The sequence below is a fragment of the Plodia interpunctella genome, chromosome 27 (assembly GCF_027563975.2).
Source record: "Plodia interpunctella isolate USDA-ARS_2022_Savannah chromosome 27, ilPloInte3.2, whole genome shotgun sequence".
Taxonomy (NCBI): domain Eukaryota; kingdom Metazoa; phylum Arthropoda; class Insecta; order Lepidoptera; family Pyralidae; genus Plodia; species Plodia interpunctella.
The window spans coordinates 3,323,245-3,339,192 of NC_071320.1; the positions used below are offsets into that span (position 1 = coordinate 3,323,245).

At 32.9% G+C, this 15,948-nt stretch overlaps 2 protein-coding genes across 3 annotated transcripts in view; one reads left to right on the plus strand and one right to left on the minus strand.

The window, feature by feature from the left end:
* The window catches only part of ced-6, a 64,208-nt gene that overhangs the window by 25,751 nt on the left and 22,509 nt on the right, over positions 1–15,948 (plus strand). For both annotated transcript variants that reach the window (XM_053765702.2, XM_053765701.2), the window contains exon 2: positions 15,114–15,225. In XM_053765702.2, coding sequence (XP_053621677.1) covers positions 15,115–15,225 — 111 coding nt within the window. In that variant the 5' untranslated portion in view covers position 15,114. The remainder of the gene's footprint in view (positions 1–15,113; positions 15,226–15,948) is intronic.
* LOC128681649 (uncharacterized) lies at positions 2,558–6,107 on the minus strand. Its single transcript, XM_053765703.2, has 2 exons — positions 5,255–6,107; positions 2,558–4,138 (listed from the first exon to the last, which is right to left on the minus strand). The coding sequence occupies exons 1-2, from the start codon at positions 5,447–5,449 to the stop codon at positions 2,939–2,941; spliced, it is 1,395 nt and encodes a 464-aa protein (XP_053621678.1). The 5' UTR covers positions 5,450–6,107; the 3' UTR covers positions 2,558–2,938.

The window sequence follows — 15,948 nt, forward strand, 5'->3', positions numbered from 1 at the left end:
TCTATAGAACCGCTATCGATAGTTGACAACACTATAACAAATCGGTAACAGGATCAATAACTAATAAAATATCCTTTCAAGGGACCCTCAAAATAGATCTTAACCTACATACAGCAGGACCCTACGCTGTCGCAATAGTGGGCCAAACTACACACTACACAATATTGTCCAATTACAATCGAGACTGGCACGGCCGTCTCCCGGGCACTCAGTTTGGATATTTCTAGTTCTTCTACAAATAAATCATTTTGTTTACACACTAACCTTTGCCGGCGGCTTCATCTGCGTGTGTTTTCTAGTAGCTTTTTCTTCGGGACGCGAATACTTATATATATTTATATCAAAATACAGCCGAAAAGTTTATTATGGCTACGATCATGTCGTGTAAATAGGGCAGTGTTTTCCGGAATCATTAAAAATAAATTCGAATTTCAAAAATCGTTTCGAATAGAATATTGCTAATGTATCTTTAAATCTATATTAATTAGTAGGATATATTTTTAATATGATATGATAATAATGTTTTTATAAATAAAGTTGCGAATATCTAAATGGCATAAATAAAACGAGATCTATAGCGACTCCGTCATTTGAATTTCGAATGTTTCTAATGAACGAATAGCGGAAATACGTTGTATTCCTTTTATGATTTCCTATTTTATCTGTGCCTGTTCGTTCATAGAACCATGGATTTATTAAGCACTATGGAGTACCTACTAATTCCATTCATAGAACAACTTAATCTGGGATTGTGGTGAGTTAAGGTACTCGTCAAAGTACTGACTAAATCCATGGGTGCATGAATATTGTCATACATACTTAATTAGGTATATTAGCTAATGCTCGCGGCTTCGCCCGCGTGAGAATCTGAACAGACATGATTTTTATACAAACTTTCACTTCCCCATTATAGGTGTAAGTAATCTCCCCATTAGAGCCTATGTTTGAACGGGGTTCTTGTAACTATATCCATAACAAATTTCATCAAAATCGGTCCAGCTGTTTAGCCGTGAAAGCGGAACAGACAAACAGACTTTTATAATACTAGCTGCGCCCCGAGGCCTCGCCCCCGTGGGAATTTCAGGATAAAAAATTACCTTATGTGTTATTCCCAACTATATTCTACACGTGCATCAAATTTCAAAACAATCGATCCAATAATTTTTGCATTTAAACTTTCCCATTTCTACCTAATTTTCGTATAATTAGTATGGATTGTAAAGTTGGCTTTCATCATATTATAACACTATGATAGCAATACTTATACTGACACGTTCTGCGTCGTCCCAGTACGCAATACGTTATCCTACTACGCAATAGCGTAGTGATGGGACACGTGGCCGATATCGATGTTATTGTATCGATAACACACGTGTGTGACATTTATTTATTTGATGAGACGTAAATAATTTAACTGTGTAAACGGAGCCATTAGTCTTTAGATCTGTGATCAAAAATAGTAAATTGGATATATATCCTAACCTACCTATATAGGCAAAGTTGAAACTAAGTCATTTTGATACTGTCAAGATCTTGAAAATGATAATTTATTTACTATACTTAGTTAATTGAAATACTAGTGGCATTTCTGCGATTTCGCTGGTTTTTTTTTTTACAATATTGCATTTACAAACTATAGTATTCTATTTGACACACCAAATTTACTGAGGTGAATTTTATTTTATCTATTGTTGGACTATAATTCGTGCTTAATTAGCAAGGTTAAAGTTTATGAGGTCTGGAGATAATTTGTCTGGCCTGATTTGTGAAAATTCGATAACTGAGCTTTGTGAAATTATCTATTTATTTTATTGAATAGTCTTTTGTTCAAATGACTCGCGAATATTATCAAAATGAATTGTATTAGGTATAATGTAAATCATTATGACGAGTAATATTTGAAACTATTGCATTACTTATTGTAATCATACTATGTATATAATTAGTTAGTTCCTTTGTAATCAAACCCTGTTATTCATAGAAAAGTTAAATTATACTCGAACCTAAATTTGGTTTTGTCACTTATAATATTTGAAATTGACAGAAAGAGACAAAATATATTTTAGCTTAGAGTAAATTTTTAACTTTTTTTTTAATGAATAACAGGGAAAGTGCTTTTTTGCAATTGTAAGACTTGAGTTGAATGTTTCATTGTACGCAAATAAATTAATTCATTTTTTTTTTATTTTAAACATAAGCTACTAGAAAAATTACGTTTTCATATTAGGATATTACTTTCGTTATGTTTTAACATTATTATAACATTTATTTAGATCTACATATGCCTATAACTTTGGTTTCATCTTTCGACATATCATGAGAAACGACTCATTTAACGCGTCACTGCATCTCACTTACTTTTATTTTATCGATAAAATTTCGTGTACTTTTACTTTTATCGACAAAACCAATAAATGTACGAAAACGTAGCATTAATATTATCCGTTATTAGGTATGCTAATTTAACCACAAATTACACAATTTTTATTATAGGCGACTCGAATACATTGGCAATATTTTTATAATGGGGGTAAAATTGGCTGTTCTATACAAATTGTCGTTTATTCCAGTCGGATACCACTATTTGTGATCCTCCTACCGTGAGTATTATTAACAATTTCTCGTCTGATCCCACTTGCAGTTTGTACGTCCCAACGGATCCTACTACATTCTTGCAAAGTTAAAAAAGGGGTATGTACAGTCAGGAAAAAAGTCATTCGTTAAAAATCAACATTCATTTATTTACAACAATTATCACAGATATCATAGAAAAATAAATCATCACAGAAAACACTTTACATTTAAATTAAAACTATCAAATATTAATTACAACGACTAGCTTCAAATCAACTTGTTATCTTAACTAAAAATATAGATAAGTCATTCATATAATCTGTATATAAAAATTTACAAAATAAGGAAATAAAATAAAAAGAAATCATAATCTTAACTTTTCCAGGCAGTGACCAACTGTGATTTTACCTGACAAAAGTTCATTAGTTACGTGTTTAAACCAGTTGTCGTTAGCAATCACTTTGGTTAGTCTTCGCTTCGGGTTCGGCAGCTCAAAATTATGCTTTTTAATGTTAACCTTTTGAAGACTGGCATCATCTTTTAAAACTTTTAAGAGTTGAAATAAATTGGGTTTCTTTGGCAGAGTACTGTTTAGTTTTTTATGCCAAGATTCTACAGCATTGGTTGTGCGGTGACGTTGATTATGAACACACCAAATGTTGACAAAATTTTCGTCTTCCAGCCATTGTGTCACCATATAATCGTTGAATTGTTGAATTTCATTAGATTCAGGACTGTCTTCCATTAAATAGCACCACCCGTCTGAGATGAATTCTCGAGGTAGCAGCGGCAGGAGAGCTGAGAGCGCTACATGTTTTCGGAGTCTCTTTTCTTTAGTTAAATTTAGCGCTTTAGCCTTCTTCCACACGTTGTGTGAAAAATGAAAGTAACATCCTTTTACTTCGACTGAAGGGAAAACTTTTGATATGGCATTCATAGCCGCTTGTTCATAATCTGTCACATATATCAACGGTTCCCAATCTGGAATATGTTCCTTTAATACTTGAAAAAGTGTTGTGTAAATTTCTTCAGTTTTTCTATTCAGCAACACGTACATTAAAGGCACTATTCTTGTGTGCTCTTCATTGCTTCCGAGATCGCCGTGTATAGAATAAAGTTGTACAAATGGTTTTGGGCAGCACTCAAAAGTTCCGTCACTAAAATAAATCTTGATATGTTTAATTTGTTCCAGGACTTCGCTATCAGCAAAAACTATAATTCGAGTTTCGGAAGATTCATTATAGTAGTCGGCAAGAACAAATTCCTTGAACTGCAAAGGAACTATAACTTCTTCAGGCAAATTGCATTGTATTTTTGTCACTCCGGCTTTCTTATTTCTGGCATTATATAAAGAAGATTTAATGTTTCCGAATGACGGAAGCTTTTTTAAGAGATCCAAGCCTGCATTTTCGAATTCTGACATAAAGTTGTTGTAAATATTGGGTATTGGTGAAAAATTCGAAGATAGAACCTTTTCTCGGCATTCATGTAATTTTTGATCTACTACATTTTTTATTTCGTCCGGCTTACATTGGTGACTTTTTTCTTTTATAATGTTGTTTTCCTGATGAAAAAAAAAACTTCAAGTTAGATTACACACTTTAATGAATAATAATAATACTGTTAGACTAATCCACACAGCGCCATCTAGCCCCAAGCTAAGCAACTAAATGCTTATGTTATGCGTGCTAGATTAACGGATATTCCTACTATTTATAATAGTTTTTTTTGTTGTATATATGTCGCAGTCATCTGGTTGAATCTACTATTTGATTGAATGACTAGCTCCTATATTGAATGACGATATTCAATTGAATGACTAAAGGACAATTCGTCAAGTCGTGTAACGTTTAACGTCTTGACTGAACGTCATTTAGCGAAGTCGTTGAATGGGATATAGCCCATTTTGTAATGTTTGGTTAGGATGACCATGAGTTCGCAACTTAAAAGTTAACCTTACTTTAAATAAAAATAAGTTAATTATAAAATATCTCGTTAAATAGAATCTGTACGACTTTGTAATATTTGATTAGGGTGAACATAAGTTCGCTAATTTCGTAAAATTAAAAAGGTAACCTTACTTTACATAACAAAAATGAGGACATGATATGTTGCAGGATAATATGGCACACCTTATTTATGATATCACTAATAAGGCACTTTAACGCTAATTTAATCGAAAAGAATTTCAATACAGTGCTTTCTGTGCAAGCTGTTTGACGCCACATTTGTTTTGGTGACTACTAGCGCTGCAGTGGGAAAAAAATGAACTAAATTTGAATCACCTGACTGATTTTACGTCCGCCCTGTTCAAAGAGCTATGTTACAATCAGCTAACTAGTTGGACGTTGAGTGACGCTTGTTCTATCAACGTTTAGCCTAGTGATTCAATTGAATATCGTCATTCAATAAAGGAGCTAGTCATTTAATCAAAAAGCAGATTCAACCAGATGACTGCGACATATACACATTATACATAGTAACACCCAGACCCATCACAGATAGTAAAATTCATCATTTCATTTTCTGCCCGGCCGGGGATCGAACCCGGGACCCGTGCATAGCAAACCCGCCATGGTGACCACTACGCTACTCAGGTCGTCAAAATGAATCAATGAATGAGCCAAAAAATTAAAGCAAGTCAGTTCGTTATTTTATGTGGATATAAAGTAGCTCATACCTTTATATTTATATATGCCGGGCACTTTTTGCGCCAATTCACGCATCTCCACGTAATACATCCACTTTTGAATGTTATTTTCTTAGTATATTGGTAACCAGCCCGCAACAAAACTGCACCACCGTTCCTCTGTATAATTGTGAACTCACCACCAGAGTTATTAGAGGTAGAGGGCTTGCTATTACCTTCTGACATTTCCTAAAACGAATAACATTTTCATTATTATACATCAATTAAAAACATAAAGTTCTAGGATAATGATGATAATAAAATTGATGTGTTGAAATAAACGTTAATCTTTTCTATAAACGAAATATAACTATTCTCTGCCATGCCTTAACTGTTCTATAACAATAAAACTTTGTAAATGAAAATAGAATTTAATAAATCTATAGCAATCGTTTAATATTACAAGATGCGTACTTACTGTCTAGTAATTCACTTCAACACGTCACGTACAATGAGATGCACATAATTTCACATTGGAAAGCAAAATGACGACTGGCAATTAGAATAAAGATAACCCCTTTCTCAAGGTCAACTAGCTCTAAGTATGAAACAATTCCTGGAAATATTAGTTATACTTGTCTCTGATTGGATGGACAAGCGCGCCTACTACGTTCGCAGGTAAAAAAGCTGCATGTATGGCTATTATTACTTTTTTTAAATTAGTATCATTATGATAGTAGAAATTATGTTACTGGCTGTACTAAAAATATGTTTAAACCACTAGTAGGATCAGAATGGAATATATAATAAATTAAAAAAAGTTGATCCCACTGGTATATTATGCAAGTGGTATCCGACGGGAATAAAAAAATAAATAAAATAATCGTGATCCCACTGGGATCAAAACTTAGTAGTATCAGACTGGAATAAATCAAAATTGTAAACCTAAAATTTTGAAAATGTAAGGATCAGCGATTTGAAGGTTGCTTCGAAAAGTTATTCAGTACCATAGACTGAGCATGTAGATAAAATAATGCCAATCTATAATAAATCACCCTGTATAACCATGCATCTATTTTTTAAGATGTAGTCCTTATTGCCGATTTTTTTTTCAAATAAAAAAAACAGAAGGGTCAGGTACAAAAACTCTTAATGTGTATAATAGTTTTTGTAATAACGTTAACGCAGACTTTTGTTTTTTATTGATGATTATGATATGTCGGCCTCAGTGAGCTGTTTGTAAAATCCAAAGTAGGTATTATACAGATTACTGTACTGGTTATTAAACCACGTATGCAAACTAACCCTAATCAAATCAGTCACCGTGGTAGAAAACGTGCAATCTTACTACAAGTTAATGGTTGAAAGCGCTTGCGCAGCTGTCACTATAAATACACCAGTTTCCCTGTGTTGTGGATTGCCGTGTTTTATTTGCATACATTAAAATCACCCAAGATCACACTTCCATTTTCGCTTGTCGTGTCTGCCTGTACGAACGCTATAAATAATGATAATTATCATTACATTAATGTGTGATACATTAATGTATCTGTCCCTATGTCTATTCGGGTGGAATCTTGCAACTCAATTTGAAGCAGTATCTCCAACCGATTGAGATAAAATATTGTACACACGTTTAGTTTGGATATTATAAGCATGACCTTATGGTGCATCCAGTAACGGCTCCAGACGTGGGAACTCCTCAACGGTTTAGTGCACGGACATGATTTTTTAAAATCGGAGAGATTTTAAAAAATCATCAATAAAAGCTTGTGTCAGTGTGACATTTTTTTGTCACACATTGAATGCAATTAGCATTGATTTAGTAAGTACTTGTGTAGTACCTACTAATTCCATGGCAATAAGAAAGATATCTCTGACAACTATAAAATCTTGTGTCAAAAATGTCGTTTTTGTAAAATGCATGTGTGAATTTCATAATGACACATTGCTATTCAATAACTTTATCGGTAACTATAAACATTGCTTCATAATTCAACTATGACATGTATAATATATGATTTATGGTATGTGTATAATGTATGATATATGATATTTGCACTTAAGTACATTGTTATTGTAAAAAGACTCTTGCAACTGAATTCTTTGGCTCAATTTAATTCTGAAAGAGTATTCACTTCGCTACTAAAGATGACGAATGTGCAATGTAAACATAAAATTTTATAATATATTTATTTGTTAGCGTTATTAGCATTTCAACATAAACATTCAATATGATATCTTTTCGAAATTGATAAAAAATCTAATTTCATCTAATAGAAAACTTGTTATACAAATAAATTACAGATTAACAAAGTTAAAAAGCATGATATAAAGAGGGCGTGTCGTAACTATTAAATAAATTTGACAAGATGACTTTTCAAAATTGTTCTCATTTCGGTCGCCGGATATGCTTGTCATTAAAAAAATCCATTACAATATCAAGCATTTCGTAAACTTTGCCAGATGAAAGAGGGCATGCTTCAGAATATAAACATCGTCATCTACATATCAGTTTCCTTTATGTACAATGTATTTCAGTGCCCTACTAACGTTTAAATCCTCACCATCTGCCCTCCGTGACCCACTGCTGGGTATAGGTATAGTTTCCTTTCGTCTACGCCAACCATATGTCCTTTTATATACAGTACATTACATTTTCAGTGCATACATGTTTGTATCCGACAATCCGCAATCCGCGAGGTGGATCATGGCCCGTGCTCCTTATCAATCCATAGAAAGGCCTATGTCCCAGGATACGTTTAAATGGCTGTTAATGGTGATGACATGTTAGTTAAAATCCCTTTTGAAATCCTACAGCTTAACACAAACCTTATTAATCATCTAAATATTTGTAACCAGCCAGATTTAGTGCTCAACTTCAAAGCTTCACATCCTCTTCAAAAATAAACTATATGTCGAGATAAAAGACCATCGCCCTCACACCAAGGCCTAACATCCACATTCCATTCACTGAGTCACTATCAACAATCCAACACACCTTATCCCCAGCAAACGCATACAGCGTTACGTAATGCCGCGTATGTACTGTACAAATGCAATTTGAGTGCCTGCAAAACTGGCAATGTATTAAACGCAACGCGATATCGTTATTGTTATTGTCCGCCTTTCACGTTGTTCAATTGTTACAATTCTATTTTCAAAATCGGATTGTTCGTTTACTACAAAATGTATGAAAAAAAAAAGAAGTCTTGATTGACGTAAACCATTTTGTATTATTAATTTTGTTTTTGTAGCTGGCAAGTCATATCATCACTGCTTTATTGTCTACTCTTCTATTTTTTACAATGTCAAAAAATCAGCTGCAGATTATTTTAGGTTTTTCCTTCTCGGAGTGATATTTAAAGTTTGTTGTGCATATAATAATACTCAGAAGTGTTACAGGAAAACGAATACATGCATAACTATGTTAAAATGATTACTAAAAACATTTAAGTGTGGTATTTTATTGATTCTATATAAAGACATTTTATGTTAAAAAACAACGTAAGCACACTTATTTTGTATAATACATCGATAGTATGATGTTCAATTTCCACAAATTACTCGTATAAAAATACCCACGTCGAATTGATGACATTTTATATAACCCTTGTCATTTTTCCCGCCATTTCAATTTGCTAGCCCATCCTGCGAACAATACTAAATTGTTTATTGCCAGTTCGTCCTGCACAGTATTTACGTGGTTAGCCTGCGGTGTGCCGTATGAAAACCTTGTCTAGTCGATTGTTTTTTATATCGATAAAATTCTAGTGATTCTCGACAAAGTTGACAACACTATTTTGTCGTAAATTTTGCACCTGCGAACGATTGTCAAAACTGAATACAAGTCAAGGACCTTTCTGTTATTGAATTGTACTCAAATTATAACAAGCATATGTTTCAAAAATATTGCACTTTTCATAATTATAATTATATGAATAATTATTGATTACACTTTTGATCCAAAACCTAGGATCCACTAGTAAATCAAATTATCAAGAATCAAATATTTATCTGCTATCATTCTCATAAAATGTAGAATGATGTAAAAATTTGATGAAATAAATGGATATAAACTTCTTTTTTAAATGTTTTGTCTAATACACAGACCAGAACTCTACTAGTTCATGTAAATTAGGTACATAAAATCATTATGTCTAATGATGAGCTCGATGACTGCGACACGACTCGCGGGTGCAAAAAATATCATATGTAAAAACTTCTCGATAATTTATTTTTTAAAGTAGTATATGCTAGATTATTAAATTTCAAACGTACTCTATCACAAAAAAGTTTAGACTACAAAAAATATCCGTTTTCCTTATCTGTGTTTTCATAATTTTGCCCTCGAAAAATCCCCTATTACAATGTTATGTCCATATTTGCCAAATAAGGAAGCTACACCGAATGATATTCATGAACCAATTAATTATATATGTTTTTTTTTTCATATATGCCTGTTCTAAGAACGTCTCAGTTATCTGAATAACTAATTTTAAAATACAAACTGTCAATTTTTTTAATCACTCTTTTTTTTTCTTTTATTATGTCGATATAAAGATTCTCTTTATAAATCTTTTTAAAACATCGTATTTTCTTTTTTTCATTTGCTGTATTTACGTAATGACAGCCAGGACATATTTGACGGATATTAATACCCAGTCAATCATAGGAAGTCCACTCTTAAATATAGGTCTCGTCGTTTCCTGTCAAACCAGTTGGAAAATGTCTAGCAGCGCATTGGCTTTCTTTTATTACCCACTATAACTGCATGTTTTAAAGAATAGATACTTCATACCAAATAAAAAGTTAATTATATTTTTTACGTGATTTACTATTTTTAATAAGTAGTTCTCGTCAAAATGTTAGGAATTCTTAACTGAATTTGTGTCATCATTCCAACATCACTGTCATAATACAAGTTCCAGATATGCAAATAAAATTAATTATTGTTTTGAAAAAATAAATCTTAATCGACTTTATTGGCAAAACATAGTACTCAGTTTAGGTATTGTTTTGTATTTTACTGAAACAGCGGAGTATGGGCTCCGATGCGTGGCGGCGAGAAGAGAAGTTATTTTTCAATTAGATTATTTTTAAATAACTTGTATACTTTATGACATTTTAATTCATAAATACGTGTATTATGATTTTTTAATTGTCTGGCAATCTTTTTAATATCATAATAATGTGTGTCACATAAATCTTATTCATAAAAATGTACAAGTTGATTATTTCAATCAAAACAGTACATCGAAACCCGAAACTTTTATAAATCGATTGACGAAGATATAAAACTGTAAACAATTTCTCGTAACGAAAACAGATGTGCAGCCAGAGGCCAGACGTATCGATAACAAAACATAGACACGTCCCATCACTAGTGTGAATGGTTACATCAGTGTACTCGTGTCACCCTGTGCATAGCACGGAACTCTCAGAGATTACTCATACAGAAAGGTCATAACACGCACGGACACTTCAAAGGAATTACAACTTTATATCCATTACATAAATTTCAATTTCGCATCAATACTGATGCGTCTGGATTGTATGTCATTTGAATAAAGAACTTGGCGGATTAATCAATGTATAGGAAATGCGACTTTGTTGTTTGAGCGTTAAAGTCCTTTATAGAATTTGAGTGTGGTTGTAGAAAAATAAATCGGTATAAAAGCGCTTATACATGTCAATTGACAAGCGATAATAGACGTTATTCATAATGTTAGAAGATGTGTTTTACAAAATCAATAGTTTTGTTTGACAACACAGCTTAAATGTAAACAGAGCCGGCATTTTTATTTACCTAATAATAAATTCTACATAAAATAATTTTAAGTTTGTCCATTACATTTTAAGAGATTGATAAATCTGTGCAATATAACAAATCCAAACTTATTGTCTTAATTTTTACAATATTACCGTAAGAAAATTCGCCCGCGACTTCTTCCGGGAGCTGTAAGTTAAACCTTCAAGAAGTATATAATCGTGAAAATCGTTTTGGAGACCAATTAGATTTCTAAAAAAGAACACAAACTACTTGACCGAATTTGATGAAATTTGGCACAGAGATAGTAGGAAGTACCTATGGTTTTATTAGAACGAAGCCGAGCGAAGTCGCTAGTTCTTAATAAATTACAAGACATAGGTACAATAACAAAGCCAGAGTTATGGAGGAGATTTCACAATTAAATAGATATCAATTATTCTTAAGTTAATTCAAATTCTTGCAATTCTCATACACACATAATGCAACATACAAGTAATAAAATTTGCAAAACGCACATGAATTATAAACAAGCATGCAGCTAGCTGTGGCGCGCGGTTTTGCTGGCAGCAAAAATTACATCATTTTATTTCGATCAAATTAAAGATTTCGTTTTTCGCTGATTTTATTTTCTTTCTATTACATTTTTGGACTTTTTTATTCCAACAATTGATTGTGATGTCAGTAAAATATATAATTATTTAGTTAAAGCCTTTGACGTCAGCTGAAGTCGCAAGAAATCTGATAAAAATGAGCAGCAAATTACATTTAATTGACGCAAAATTACATGAAATGTACAAGACAATGCACTGTAATTACGAGGTGAAGCCTTATATTTGAATACACAAACTTCGTGATAAGGTATAATAAATAAATTTTATTTTATCGAAGTTTTAACATAAGTAATAACATCAATAATAGTTTTAATATAAGACAGAAGTAAAGACACATCACAAATTATAATTTATGACACCTATCTGTTTTCGTCGGGCGTAAAAATTTTTTTCACCACAATATTCGTAGTTGACAAAATCAGAGAATTGTCTAGTATATATATATATATATATATATATATATATATATATATATATATATACTAGATGAAATAGATTATAAGATCATTATGATAATACATAGACTGTAACAATGCTGGTTGGAAAGTCCATTTTCAAAAAATATTAAATTATAAAAATAAATTGAACCCTCATAAAAATATACAAATATTCAAACAACTTTTATTAAGAAGTCATCACCATAAACGTAATATTTAATGTAGCTGTCGAACAAACATGCTTTTAGCGAACATTTTAGCACGTTGTGACGTATCATTCCTACATGTCATTTAGCACGGAGCGTTTGGACGAGTCCAAAAATGTGTGAGATTATTTTTGTCATATCTTTGATATCATTGTCATTATCACAGTATTTTTTCTTCCTTAAAATCGGCCTTCGAATAGTAATCAAAGCAAAAATTTGTCAACTAGCCTATTATTTGTCGCTCTATGTTGTAGTGTAGCATAAGCTCGATTGTGGTATTATTTGTTTCTTTTTTGTTTTTAATTGATAAAAATGTCATGGTTACATGTTTATCAATTTCTATAAATAAAACTGGCCCAATGTAATAAACAAATATAATATAAGGTTAATAATGAAGGTTGTCAAAATATCCGCATATCAGTTTGGGAGTCAACGTTCAGAATGCAATCGCAATACAACAAAGACATTGTTGACAATAAATTGTATGTGATTGGTATGCAAACCCACGCTAATCCAAGGTTTCGCTAACCTCGGTTTAGCGCGACGAACTGTGTAGACTTTCGGTTTAAAAAAATCAAAAAACGTTTCTCTCATAAAAATTCAATACAGTATAAACAATTTTAATTTTGAAAAAAGTTGACAAATTAAGTGAACCATGAAATTTAAGTAACAAGTTTACATAAACACATAAACGTCCAGAAATATACTTACATTAAACAGAAAAAGAAGAATGAACTAATAGTTTTTAAATTTTGTGTTTGAAGAAAAGAAAAATACCAATACAAAAAAAAAATAAAGAATATGACAGTTTTTTTACTTTTGGCGGGAAGTATTTCTTTAAAGTCAGACCGTCCCAATATTAAAAATCCGAAATAAGTATTAGAGAGACTATGTATATAATGGGATGGGATTTTGCTACGTCTATCTATTTGCATAGGTTCTCAATCGACTTTGATTAACACCTAATTCAGACAACAATTTTGAAAGAACATAACCTCACTCTCGATTTGACAACAATGTGTTAATAATGTCCTTTTTGCATGATGGCTACATTGACCTCTGTAGCTTTATTTAGCTCATATTAGCATATCACGCGTGCTAACGTCAGGTAAATAAACAATTTGACTGCTTGTTTGGTGGGCTGCATTGAAGGTGAATGTCAATTAGATAATGGTGCTATTCTAATAGTATTTAAAAATTTATCTTTGAAAAAAGGGGTGTCTACAGCTCACAGAAACACTCTTCAATGAATTTTTTTTTGGTTTCTCAAAATCTAAATAAGTTTGAATTAAAATAATCGGTAAATTCAGTTCTTCTTGACATAATAAGATTAGGATAGATAAGAACATGTTTATAAACTTTAAGTAACTTGAGAAATACGTAAATATAAAAAAAAATCGGCGAAACTTGCTTTCGGTGAACAGTGTTTTTTTCTGTGGTTCCACACTCCACCACGTCGATTTAATTTTCAATCGAAAATACATAAAAATAATTAACGTAATGTTTTATTTTCCAAACTTTTGATTTTCAAATGAGCTGAATTTTTCGAAACCCTTCGCACCAAAATGGAAACGTGACATTTCCTATTTTCTCTGTGCATTAGAAAATTGCTGTTTGAGTATTTGTCGTTTCGTCAATCACTTTTGATACTGTGATTGCTGCATGGGCGCGTATTTTTTATTTTCTTCAATCACAAATTTTGAAATGATTTTTTTTTTTCAATTATTAATTAACCGAGCATCTTTATTCGTGACCGACCACCATATTCCTTGTGCAGATCACAATCATATCTGTAATCGATCACGATTGTTCAAGGATTTAAATATAATGCTACGTAGGTATGTTGTATGTGTATGCAATTAAAATCTCTGTGCAGTATTCGATGTAGGAAATTGGGATATTTTGTAATGGCCCTATTCTAGGGCGGAACCACACGCGTTGCGTGGATATATATTTATTCCATAAACGATAGCACTGATTCATAAAAAAGTTAAAGCATAATCAGAAAAAGATAATTTCCATCATGACCCGACCGGGGATCGAACCCGGGACCTCTCGGTTCAGTGGCTAGAACTTTACCACTGCGCCACCGAGGTCGTCACCGAGATAGCCTGCAATTATCAAGTCTATGATGGAAAATCCATTGGTTTACATAACATTTGCAGCGTATCGATAAATTAAAATGAATCGTTGGGAAAAAAAACTAGTTAAGTAGGTAATATGTGCGTCGATGCATCTTAATAAGGTACGGCTAACTACGTTTTAATCTTATCCCAACTAATATTATAAATACGAACGTAAGTCTGTTTTGTTACCTCTTCACGTATTATCGACTCAACCAATCTTCTTGTTTCTCATACACATAGTTAAGAGTATGGAGAAGGACATAGGTAACTTTTCCCGTGGGTAAAGCCGCGGGAATTTGAGAGACCGCGTTGTGCAAATTTTCTCTTGGACTGACACAAAAGGTAAACGAACTTTGTTAATTACGAAATCGTTATTTGTCGTTATTCCCTTGTTAATTTTGTTGTTATTTTCTATTAATGTTAAATTTTTTGTTGTTGTTGTTTTAATGGTGTCATGTCGCTTACTAAAATTTTTAGTTTTTTATTACCTAGTGTATGCGTTGATTGATACATCAGCCAATTTATAATACGGAGATTCGCTTGTGTGTGCCACCTTCAAACTTTTCTGTTATGCCAGTTTTTCGACGGTAAATATTTGATTTGATATCACACTAACTACGCTATGTTGATGCATTCGCGTCATCATCTAAGCTCGACAAGAAATATAGTGCTAAGAATATCGTGTTTATTCCATTCCACGTAATGACCACGTTCCTCTCAGCCTTGAAGAAGAAGATAATTCTTTTTCTTGTTCCAGGATGTCGACTCTGTTGTTCTGGCAGGGCAAGGGCAAGGCGAATGGGACCAGTAAGAATTGGCTGCATACCCCTGACGCCCTTCTCAAGGGACACGTCGCCTATCTTGTCAAGGTTGGTATTTACAATCGTAAAATCGTAAAATGTCAATTTTCCACCTTTTTCACAAAATCTCAAATGTCTCTGAAACTATAGAATCTGCCCAGTTGTTACCCTTTTGCTTGGTACGCCACACATATGTCTTTTTGTTTTTTCACTAACACTCACTAGGTACACCAAGAGTTTCGTCTGGGTGTCGATTCTACTAACGAAAACCCGTTATCGTGTCTCAATTATAATTCTATTTGCGTATCGATGAGAGCTACTTTTGAAAAGCAATTCTGGCTTAACTTTAATATTAGCAAACTTAGGATAGACACCCAGCTATATCACGCATTGGTATATCTAGTATAAATAAATGATGGTCTGTGATCTGTAAACTGTTGTCTATGGCAATGATAAGAGAACAAAAGCTACTAACGGCACGTGTTTTATTTGTGGGCAGCTTCGATCTGTCACGTATTAGGATGATATATAGACTATCTGATTACGACAGGGCGTGTGGTTCCGCCCACTATATATGCATGGATGTCGTATGAGGCGAATAAGGGACAAATATCCTTGCTTCTAATTATCCGGCTTCATAGCTCCGAATGTAACTGGGAATATACGAGGTTGAAAGAGGGAGATGTTGGGCCGGCGTGGTGGGTCATATGACCCAATATCTATCTATAAAGTGGGCTCATGACCCTGATGGTCCACCCAGGATCGGCTACCGACCAGGGAATTCCTCATTCG

Bases quoted from the DNA above. Each gene is read 5' to 3' on its own strand.
- LOC128681649 (XM_053765703.2), bottom strand. From the start codon at position 5,449: ATGTCAGAAGGTAATAGCAAGCCCTCTACCTCTAATAACTCTGGTGGT. The intron at 4,139-5,254 runs GTATGAGCTACT...TTTTTTCATCAG, and splicing joins CGGCATATATAAATATAAAG to GAAAACAACATTATAAAAGA.